Source organism: Gadus macrocephalus, chromosome 6 (genome assembly GCF_031168955.1).
Source record: "Gadus macrocephalus chromosome 6, ASM3116895v1".
Classification (NCBI taxonomy): Eukaryota; Metazoa; Chordata; class Actinopteri; order Gadiformes; family Gadidae; genus Gadus; species Gadus macrocephalus.
In genome coordinates this window covers 9,186,489-9,198,040 of record NC_082387.1, presented here as the reverse complement: position 1 = coordinate 9,198,040, position 11,552 = coordinate 9,186,489, and the positions used below count along the sequence as shown (strand labels likewise).

The following is an 11,552-nucleotide window of genomic DNA, read 5'->3' as shown; positions in this document are numbered from 1 at the left end:
CGTGACAGATGTTCTCCTCCCTTCCATAAATATCAGCCTCAGTATATGACCCCAGACAAGTGTGGAGGGTTCCACAGCCTACTGACCCGCTTCGGGTAACAGATTAGAAGGTGGTAGCTACACCCGGGAAGTCGTGGTGGTGGTGCTGTGATCTGTCCATGTCTCTTTCATTCTCAGCCTTTGTTTAGGTTTGGAAACAAAACATGCCGCTAGCTGACATTAGTTTTTTTTAGTACTGTATTATTTACTGCTATTCAGTCCTTTAGCAGAAGCTTTAAACCAACGCCGCTCTCCTGCATTTCTTTAGAGACATGCCATTTAGGAGCAGGCCTCTTGCTCAAGCAGGTCTAAAGGTAGACTTTCAGAAACAGGGGGGGATCAAACCCAGTACCTTTTGGCAGAGATTAGAAGCTCCCAGTGACTATCCTGATCCCGGGTGAACCACCGCTCGATAGTTCCCGAAGAGTATCAAGTAGTACAACAGTGGTGAACTGGTACGGTGACAAGCTGTGTCAAGCACCCGTTTAAATTCTCCCTTGTTTAAAAGGAGTTGAGACTCCCAGAGTCAACGGCGAGGCGATCACGTAGGAAACTCCCCAGCCGTGGTCTTTGCTGCTCACAGGCTTTGAGGATGGTTAACATTTCATCTTCTGTGCCGTACAGGGGTCCAGCCTTATTCTCTCTCAATGAATCTCTCTGTCTCTTGACAGATAAGGGGATTGGGTAAAGGGGGATCATGTGACATCTCTTGTGTTGCAGGTGCTTTTCCCCCCCCTTCTCTCTCTCGATTTCTTTACGATGGATTTTTGTCCAGGCGCCAAACCGAAGATAGGTTGTGGAAGATAGCTTGTGATTAGGAGAGTCGTGTGATGTGTGTGTGTGTGTGTGTGTGTGTGTGTGTGTGTGTGTGTGTGTGTGTGTGCGTGTGCGTGTGCGTGTGCGTGTGCATGTGTCTGTGGGTGTGTGTGTGTGTGTGTGTGTGGGGGGGGGGGGTTGTTTTCTTACATGCAGCAGAAAACAACTCACTGAAAAACATGTCACATTTACATAGAACCTCATTAAAATTAAAACTCGCATTCCGGAAGCCCGATGCCAACTGCCAGATGCTGGCCACCATTTTGCTGCTTCCACCAACCAACATCAAAGACAGTGAGCAAAGAGTTACAGAAGCAGCAGAAACAAGTATCACACTGGTTGGGTGGCAGACACACACGCGCTTTCAGGCGCTCCATTACACTTATAGGACGGCTCAGAGAGTTAAAAACACATTTCAAATACATCGCCTAGCTCTTACATGGTTTCATCAGTGGGAACTCTCCCTCTAATGTTTATTATGCTATTTGGAATAGGTGAAGGCATTTGAATGTTTTTTATTCTGTAATCAAAGAAAGAAACATGTCAAAGAGAATCGAGCTGCTTGATTATTTACTCGTGTGCTGTAGAGAACCTGAGTCGCATGCATTATTTGTGGACATCATGTTGTCCTTCATGGACATTCATTAGAGATTCACCAGCACTCGAGACAAATCGACAAGCAATAACACCAAGACGTGACAAAGCTAACACAACACTTACTGCATGGTCAAAGTGAGAGGCGATTAGTGCTTTAGCATTAACATGCTTACGCTTGGTAATGCGTCCTTCGGGAGTAGCAAGGGCACCGGGAGAAAAGTGTGTGTGTGCCTGTGCGTGTGCGCGTGTGTGTGTGTGTGTGTGTGCCTGTGCGTGTGTGTGTGTGTGTGAGTGTGCGTGTGTGTCTTTATATGTGTGTGTGTGTGTCTGTGTGTGTGCGTGTGTGAGTGTGTGTGTGGCGGGAGGAGGTGGCCAATGGGTTTGACATCCCAGCGGTTATCTCTACCTCTGCGTGACTCTAACTGGGTGTTAAACAAAGCCTTCTGTCTTCTGTCTGGCTCTTCCCCGGTCAACTGACGTCTCTATCTTCGGCCTCTTCCTCTTCTGCCCTCTCATCCACTTTCCTTCCATGTGCAAAGAGGAGCTTTTCATCTTTTTTTTTTTCACACCTTTTCTTCTACTCGCTGTATATATAAGACCAAATAAAGAAGCAGCTCACGACTTTGCTGAGAATGTCAGAGAGCTTCTCCTTCCCATCGAGTGCCGTCTCCCCTCCTTCTCTTCTCACCTCACCTTCACCCCTCCTGCCTCCCTGCAAGGCCCTCATTAGTCACTCGCTCTGAACTCGATGTCCGCTCGTAATGTCCCCGCCCTACCCCGGCCGTCGTCTTCATGTCCCTCAGACGAATGTCTCTCTGAGGGAGGCCCGTCGACTGTGTACGGCACCGCCGGCTCACCCTCTCTCTCCCCCTCTCTCCCCCCAGAGGATACCCGGAGGAGGCGGTGGTGGTGGAGGGGGAGCTGATGGACGAGCGCCACCCGTACCTCCACGGCATGTACTCGGCGCCGCTGGCCCAGCCGGAGCGGGGCAGCATGGCCAGCCTGGACCGCATGGCGGGCCGCCGCTCGCCTTCCCTGGACAGCATGCGCAAGGACCCGCGCTGGCGCGACCCCGACCTGCCCGAGGTCATCGCCATGCTGGGCCACCCCATCGACCCGGTCAAGTCCAACGCCGCCGCCTACCTGCAGCACCTGTGCTACGAGAACGACAAGATCAAGAAGGACGTGCGGCAGCTGAAGGGCATCCCCGTGCTGGTGGCGCTGCTGGACCACCCCAAGTCGGAGGTGCACCGCAAGGCGTGCGGCGCGCTGCGCAACATCTCCTACGGCAAGGACCACGACAACAAGGTGGCCATCAAGAACTGCGACGGCATCCCCGCGCTCGTGCGGCTGCTGCGGAAGACCAACGACATGGAGGTGCGGGAGCTCATCACAGGTGGGTCCGCGCAGCGAACCGAGCGAGCGATACGGAGAGGGCTTTCTGGGTCTCCTGGTTTTGGATGTGCTTTTGTTGCACTTGTTTGGACATTGTGTTGTGTTTTTATGCCTGTTTTTTTATCTCCTATTGTGTTATGTTGTGTGCATGTATTTGTGTGCGTCTGTGTGTATGTGTGTGTGTGTGGGGGGGGGGGGGGGGGGGGGAACGTGTTCCAGTGCTAACCCCCGCGATGTATTAGGTTATGGCACCCCTAAAATCAGATCTGATTCTTTTTCTATATCGTGTATGATTTATTCATAGGTTTAGAGAGATATGTTTTTTCGTTTTCGACGCAGTAAGGCCGGTTCGGGACGAAAAGCACAAAGAGACGTTTGTAAGAACTACTCTGGGGAGTAGTTAAAGTGTTGTTTTTGGCCATTCATCATTGTGTGTTCTGAAGGGTTTTCTGAAGTTTTCACACACTCCTCGGAAGAAAAGGAGCTTTGTTTTGAACGCAGCCATATTAAACTGAAGCTTTTTTACAGGGAATAAAACTTTTATGGCTTGCACTTTATGGCTTTGCGAGGTAAACTCCATAAGCATGTAGTCTGGCCCCCTAGGGAGAGCTACAAGAAATAGAGTTGTTCAATGTAAAACATGCACATTCCAACAAAGTTTTGTGTTTCCAGTGATAAAAGTTAATTTATCACTGGCCTATTGTATTATGATGTGTTGTGCGCATACATGTGTGTGTGTGTGTGTGTGTGTGTGTGTGTGTGTGTGTGTGTGTGTGTGTGTGTGTGTGTGTGTGTGTGTGTGTGTGTGTGTGTGTGTGTGTGTGTGTGTGTGTGTGTGTGTGTGTGTGTGCGCTTGCGTGTGTATATGAGCAATGGCTCTACTATAGCACAGATGATTGCCTTTACAGAACCGCGTTGCTTCCGAACGCAGCTAAAAATAACCCTGCACCAGAACCAGCCCCTCCGCACCACCTCTTCTCCTCCTCTTCTTCTCCTCCTCTTCTCCTCCCCTCCTTCTTACTCTCACTTTCCAACATCACTCTTTCTTTTTCATTATTGCGCTTTCCTTATTCTCATGGCTGTGCTTTTCCCACCACTTATTCCTTCCTTAATTTTGTTAAGTATCTATTTATATCTCTCTCTCTCTCTCTCTCTCTCTCTCCTCTCTCTCTCTCTCTCTCTCTCTCTCTCTCTCTCTCTCTCGCTCTCTCACTCTCTAACACGTAATTGTTCTCTCTCCCCTTCTTTCTTTTTCTCTCTCTCCCCTCCCCTCTCTCTCTCACACCTAATTGTTCTCTCTCCTTATTTCTCTCTCTCTCTCTCTCTCTCTCTCTCTCTCTCTCCTCTCTCTCTCTCTCTCTCTCTCTCTCTCTCTCTCTCTCTCTCTCTTTCTCTCTCTCTCTCTCTAAGTCAGTAGCTCAGCTCTCACCCCCTGCACACTTTCTTTCCGTCTTCTACCTTTAAAGGGCCAGTGAACCTACTGTTTCAGCTGGATTTCCTATGAGATTCAACACAATGTGTGTACTTGGGGAGCATTGTGTACTACATTGGAGAATTATTTCAGTCACAGTGTTAAAAATGGCGTAGATTACTACGCTGGCGATCATGTAAGACATATACGTTTAAAACAAAAAAAACAGTTTTGGGTTCACTGGCTCTTTAAATATAATTGCGTAGGGGGTTTAAATATAGAGCCAGTTTTTTTCTTGTCCACATGGTTTTTGAGTTTGTCACCATCCTCTAAAAATCCAGCGCTTAGTAATTACTTAATATTGAGGCTGACAGACAGGGCTGACGTTGGCCCGTGCAGACAGAAAGGCAGACAGGTATAATAATAATAATAATAATACATTTAATTTAGAGGCGCCTTTCAAGACACCCAAGCAGGCCCACAGAACCCTGATAAACATGCAGGCAGTCAGAACTAGTTGCTATTTCGAGAGTAGATGTTCTCTTCATAATAATTATATTTTCCCTTCCTGGTGACGCTCCAGCCCATTGGACCCTCCAGCACTTCCTGTTTCACGAGCACAGCCTGGCACTAGGGTGTGTGTGCATGTGTGTGCCTGTGTGTGTCTGTGTGTGTCTTCCTGCTACCTGTGCATTTTAATCCTCTATAGCAAATTATATTAAGAGCGTTATCCAAAAGTCAGGTATTAGAAGAGAGGTTGTGTTGTCCTGGGACCTTAACCGTGGCTGGGTGTCACCCCCCCCCCCCCCCCCCCCCCGTCATGCCCCCCCCACACTCATCACATTGGAGCCTTGGACACGGTCTCTTGGTCTGGTCTGTCCATGTGCACGTAGTAAATTGACTTTGCTCCTCAGTTACTCTACATCTGGCTCTACAACTCTCTAAAGGACATCTAGTCATTCAGCAGCTGCTTTTATCCAAAGCGACTGACAAGTGAGGCTGAGAACAAGCATGCACAGATTCAAGTGCCTCACAACCAAGCTTCTGAAATACAAAACTGGTCAGCTCTGCAACTGAGTGCAGAGTAGCCATCAGCGTGTGTGTGTGTGTGTGTGTGTGTGTGTGTGTGTGTGTGTGTGTGTGTGTGTGTGTGTGTGTGTGTGTGTGTGTGTGTGTGTGTGTGTGTGTGTGTGTGTGTGTGTGTGTGTGTGTGTGTGTGTGTTTATGCCTGCCTGCCTGTCTGCATGCGTGCGTCCGTGCGTGGCGTGTGTGTGTGTGTCCGCTGACTTTCTACCATATCCACATGCACAAGCACACTGTACCCAACCTTCACACATAAACACCTTATTTCATTAACAGCTTCCTCTTCCGCTGCACTAACAAGACCTCCTGTTGGTTCTGGCTGCTGATTTACACACTGACACACAAACACACACACAAACACACAAAGACAAGAGCATCATGAAGTCTGTTCTCTAAACAGCCATGTCTTGGGGGCTGTTCACAGTGTGTGGTTCTTCTTTAGTACAGTGTGTGGTTCTTGTTTACTACAGCGTGTGGTTCTTGTTTACTTAAGTGTGTATTTGTTTACCAGTGCGTGTAGTTGTAATTTACTATTGCGTGCATTTAATGTTCAAAGTGTGTCGAGGATGTTTACTACAATGTGCTGTTGTTTTCTACCTTGTGTAGTGGATGTTTGCTAGTGTGCCGTTGTGGTTTACTACCGTGTGGTTTTGTTGTTGTTTAGTACAGTGTTCCGGAAAGAGCTTACTCAGTTAGCCATTCTCCTCCGCTGTGTTAGACCAATGACCTCCTCTCTCTTTTCTGTCTCTCTCTCTCTCTCTCTCTCTCTCTCTCTCTCTCTCTCTCTCTCTCTCTCTCTCTCTCTCTCTCTCTCTCTCTCTCTCCTCTCTCTCTCTCTCTCTGTTTCTTCCCCCCCTGACCGGTTCTCTCCCTCCATACCTCACTCCTTGTCCCCTGAATCCCTCTTTCTTTCTCTCTCTTGTGCTCTCCTGCACTAATTTGCCCTTCCCTGCTTCCCTCGTTCCGGCCGGGGGTTTTGATGGATGGAGGGGGGGGGGGGGGGGGGGGGGGGAGTGGCTCGGAGGTGGGGGAGGGGGTGGGGGTGGGGGGTTGGAGGGAGGGATGGAGCTGAAGGAGGAGGAGGCGGGCAGCAGTAATGGGCAGAGCTAAGTGAATAGCCCTGTTAAGACTATGGCAATGTGTCTGGCAGCAGTGCACCGGTAAATTCAATTACGCAAAGCCCTGCATGCAGCCCGACCCCCCCCACCCCGACCTCCCCTTAAATGCTCCACCATCCCTACCAACAACCCCCCCCCCTTTCATCCGACCCCGGGAAACCCTGTACCTCTCATGGGCCGCCAGAGCTCATAAGCACGGTGTGATGAACATGCAATAGGAGGAGGAAGAGGAACCCTGATATGAATATGTGAATGTTTTCCAGAAGGGGTCCGAACGCAGAGTATCGCCGCCCAGTCTAATAGGAGCGCCCGTAGAAAAGTCTTTAGTCCAAAAATGAAGTTGTTTTCTGTTCCTTCTTCAGCCTGGTTCGAAAAGGAAAGAGTGCAACTTATAGTCGGAACAAGTTCAACTTGAATACATATATATACTGTATATATAGACCTTTATATTGAAATCAGTTCTGCTTGCATGCAGAGAGACGGGCGGCTGGGGAGTGGAGACTCTCCCTGGTCCCCGAGTCCACCATCACCCCCCTCCAAATCCCTCCTGAATGTGATTCATGCACGCTGCTTCTTAAATTTGTATAAGGATAAAGTACTGCGCCCTTCTCCATCCCCATGATGGATGACGCCCACCAAAGTAAGAGCTTAGTGATTTTGTTTTACAAACTTTTAGTCTGTGGCCCGCGACAGTGTGAGCCCGGAATAGAGGGCTCGGTGGCTTTGCAACCTTCCTTTTTCCCTGCGTGACCATGCTGAAAAATATACATTTATGCTGGACCTTAACCTTTTCAAAAGCGGTTTATAGAGGACTTTTGGGAATGTGGCCGCGCTGAATCCAATAGTCCGAGGAATCCTCCGGCGGGATCGCTGTGTGCGTGATGGAGACTTCCTCACGGGTGCTTTGCCCATTCTGTGTTTTGGTAACTCTGTCTGAAGACACTAGAGCTGTCACATGAGATGGATCGCTCTCCCACAGTGACAGGCCCCCTCCCACTCACCTACCCCTTCAAGGCGCAACCCCCCCCCCCCCACTCCCTATCTTTCTTCCTGGTAATCTGACACCCCCTGGGGCCTTCTGACTGATTCTGTGGACCTGGGCTGGTCCTCTCTGCGCCCCGTATAGCCCACGGAACAAACCACAAGGCAGTGTATGGCTTTCTGTCATGTAATTACTATAGACTTTCCCCATATAATATATACCTTATGGATGTTGTTTTGCATGTTAATTATTACGTATCTAATCTTTATTTTTAACGATGTTTACAAACATAAATTATAGCATATTTATCCTGCTGTAAACTACAAGGTTTTGTTCCAACATAGCCTTTTGACCCCTCTGTTGACTGTTAAACAAGTAATAAAACACACATTGTTAATTAGTATCGCTGTGCTTCAGTGGTTCGAGGGTGAGCAGTAGGGCCTATAGAAGAGCGCCTAGGCCAACAGAAACTCCTCATTATGCTATTCCTCAAACCCTAGAGGCTGGATAGCTTTTTAGCTCTGCCTCAAGCCGGCCTAAACAGGACATCGATCCCCATTGCTAGTGAGCTCCTAATTGTCCTTCTGCTTGAGCCATCCTAGGCCGCTAGTTATCAAGCTAATGTAACGCCCTAGTCCCAGCCGAGCTTCTCTTCCCCCTAGCCACGTGGTAGCAGCTAGCTTGTTGAGTGTGTGGTGACGGCAGCTTGTCAGGCTTAATGGACTGATGCTAATAGCAGCGTGGTTGCGGGGGGGGGGGGGTTGTTATCAACAGTTCAGTATCGCTAGCGTTGGCCTCAGCCCGCTGCCATCGTCCATTCTGCCATCAGCCTCTAGCCACGATGCCTCCTTGTCCGAATCATGCTGCATCTGTAGCTGTTTTCATTATTTTTGTATTCCTCTCTCCCTATTATACCGTCTGCCCCTCTCCTCTCTCTCTCTCTCTCTCTCTCTCTCTCGTTCTATTTCTGAGCTCCTTCAGTCCCATCGCTCACTGTCCATGCGCATATGTTCAAGTGTGAGAGCTAGCAATCAAACACACTCAAGCACACACAGGAGCACACATGCACATTGCACAACAACACAAACACACACTCGTGCGCGCACACACAAACACGCACACACACACACAGGGGCGAGGAGGCAGTTAACCCTACGCCACATTAGCACATAGACTACATGAGTAATGGCCTCTCGCCTGCTCTCCGCCAGAAGAGAGCAGGCAGCTTCAGAAGCCACAGGAAGTGAAGCCCTGTGGTTATTTTTATTGAGCAGAGGGTGGTTGTCGCCGACATCCACTCCCGCACGATACGAGAGTCGAGACGTTTTACTAGCTGAACCGGACACCTATCTAGGCCATGAAATTTGGACCAAATGAATCGCTGCCTCATCAGCAAACTGTCCCCTCCTCCCAGTTTCCCTTTCTTTCTAATTCCTCGAGGATGGAAGGTACTACTAGAGTCTCCAGACAACACCATTCAACGCCAAGAGGGGAGTAGATCTATTTTTAGCTCAGGGACAGGAGCCAAGTTTTTTTGTGTGCATAATTCTAGCAGAGGAAACACTGAGCTGTCTGGAAAAGGCACTTTAGGAAAACTGAGCTGGATATTTATGACAGTTTCTCCTTCGCCCAGTCGCTGCTGTTTAGCTATCGGTCTTTATGTGTTTATGTCTGGGAGTGTGTGTGCCAGTCTGCATGTTGTTTCATGTTTACACTGTATAAATGATGTGTATTGCTATGGATGTACGCACTACTGTTTATGTGGTGTGTATGTGTGTTTGTGTTTATGCCTCATGCATGTTAGATGAATGAGGAGTGTATCAGACAGTTTTTCCATTAGTCTGCCCTAACTTTTTCGTTTGATTGCATAATCTTGTCTTGCGGAACTTTACTTTACTAATAAGGAGACATCCTCCAGAATGTGAACTTATGAAAGTTCGTTGAAAAAAAGAGAGAAGAGAAGAGAGAATAAATTGAAAACGTCGTAAATACTGTCTGTTTGAAAGGATTTGAGCTCTCAGAAAGCAACCTGTCTGCGGATTAAGTATGTGTACGTGTATGTGAGTGTGTGTGTATGTTTGTACCTGGGTCTGTGTGTGTGTGTGTGTGTGTGTGTGTGTGTGTGTGTGTGTGTGTGTGTGTGTGTGTGTGTGTGTGTGTGTGTGTGTGTGTGTGTGTGTGTGTGTGTGTGTGTGTGTGTGTGTGTGTGTGCGTGCGTGCGTGCGTGCGTGCGTGCGTGCGTGCGTGCGTGCGTGCGTGCGTGCGTGCGTGCGTGCGTGCGTGCGTGCGTAAGTCTGATCACAGATACACTGTGATTATGCGTTGCGGTTTCCCGACTGCTGTCATCCTCCCTCTTCCTCCGTTCCCTCTCCTCCTCCTCCTCCTCCTTTCGCCAGCCATGTCTCTCTCTTCAGGCTCTCCTCCTCTAACCAGTGCCTGTGTCCTCTCTGCCATTAGTCTGTCATTGCTCTCCTCCCTCCTGCGATTGATCTCCTGTTATCCTACACCCCGACGTCGCTCTTCGGGTCTGTGCTCATCCTTTATCCCGCTCTCCCACAGGAGCTCTCCCTCCCACACTGATTAGTAATTCTCTCTCATTCTCTCTGTGTATTTGTATCTTTCTCTCTATTTTCTATCTCTGTTATATACCTCTCTCTGTGCCTTTCTCTTTTTCTCTATCTATACTCTCTCACTTTATTGCACACCCGTCCCTCTCTCTCTCTCTCTCTCTCTCTCTCTCTCTCTCTCTCTCTCTCTCTCTCTCTCTCTCTCTCTCTCTCTCTCTCTCTCTCTCTTCTGTATCTCTGGATTGTTCTCTCTATCTGAATCTCTTTATTTTCTCTCTCGCCTCTCTGCTCTTGCTTCTTTGGCCTTGCATTGTTCTCTCTAACTGCATCTCTCTCCCTCTCTTTCTCTCTCTCTCTCTCTCTCTCTCTCACTCTCACTCTCACTCTCACTCTCACTCTCTCTCTCTCTCTCTCTGTATCACTCTCTCATCTCATTTTATGCATTCACGTCAACATTTGACTCACATCAAATGATTAGTACCTCATAATAATACTTTGTATATCCTTTATATGCACAGAGAAACGGCATGAAAGCCTTTATATTCTGTGACCTAATATATACATCTTTTCACAGCGCTGAACAAGAAGTGGATTTGTCATTAGCAGTTAAATCCACTCTACAATGCAGCCTCCGTCAGCGAAGTTACGCAACAGATAAAAGAAAGGTTGATAATTAGCCCTTTTCTTCTCTTAGGGGTGGTGAGATTGAAGAGTCAGTATAATACATTTACATTTAGTCATTTACCCGATGTTTTTATCCAAAGCCGGAATTCAGACATAGGTTTTCCGTAAAAGGAGCTGTTAGGGGTTGATTATCTTTCTCACAGGTCAGGTTTGGGGGATCGGGGTTCAAACCCAGAAGCTGTCGGCTTGGAGTCAAACCTAGCTATCGCTCACAAAACGATTCATGACGCTTTGATTTCAACCTCTCTCTCTCTCTCTCCCTCTCTCTCGCTCTCTCTCTCTCTCTCCCCTGACCACCCAGGAACTCTGTGGAACCTGTCCTCCTATGAGCCCCTGAAGATGGTGATCATCAACCACGGCCTCCAGACCATGACCAACGAGGTCATCATCCCCCACTCGGGCTGGGAGCACGAGCCCAACGAGGACTCTAAGCCCCGGGACGCCGAGTGGACCACCGTCTTCAAGAACACCTCCGGGTGCCTAAGGTAGCCCACCCTGTTCCAACTAGGACACTAGCCCGTCGCTTCAAATGACCCGGATGTATCTAGTCCATGCTGACCAGTAATGATTTTAATAAGGGTCTCGATAAACTGTTTTGCGCATTAAAAGAGGAGAGGGATGAAATGAATGAGACGTCACCGCTAGATGGCGCTAAATCCTACACACTGCGTCTTTGAGCTATCACTGTTCACTATTGCATCGCTTTCATCTCTAGCTATTTACAGTGATTTCTTGGCCACATTAATCCCATTAAGTAACCCACTGTTGACATTGCGGTTCAAACCCAGAAACTTAAGCTGGGAATCAAACACCCTAACCTCCCTAACCAGTTACACGCGAAAGAATCGGAGAAAGGCATG

General features: G+C 48.5%; 1 protein-coding gene across 1 annotated transcript; it reads left to right on the top strand.

Annotated features, from left to right (window-relative positions):
* The first annotated feature begins 2,314 nt into the window (after positions 1-2,314).
* On the top strand, positions 2,315-11,196 carry LOC132459393 (splicing regulator ARVCF-like). Its single transcript, XM_060053887.1, has 2 exons — positions 2,315-2,848; positions 10,994-11,196. The coding sequence occupies exons 1-2, from the start codon at positions 2,377-2,379 to the stop codon at positions 11,179-11,181; spliced, it is 660 nt and encodes a 219-aa protein (XP_059909870.1). The 5' UTR covers positions 2,315-2,376; the 3' UTR covers positions 11,182-11,196.
* The last annotated feature ends 356 nt before the right edge of the window (positions 11,197-11,552 follow it).

Bases quoted from the DNA above. Each gene is read 5' to 3' on its own strand.
- LOC132459393 (XM_060053887.1), top strand. From the start codon at position 2,377: ATGGACGAGCGCCACCCGTACCTCCACGGCATGTACTCGGCGCCGCTG. The intron at 2,849-10,993 runs GTGGGTCCGCGC...CTGACCACCCAG, and splicing joins GGTGCGGGAGCTCATCACAG to GAACTCTGTGGAACCTGTCC.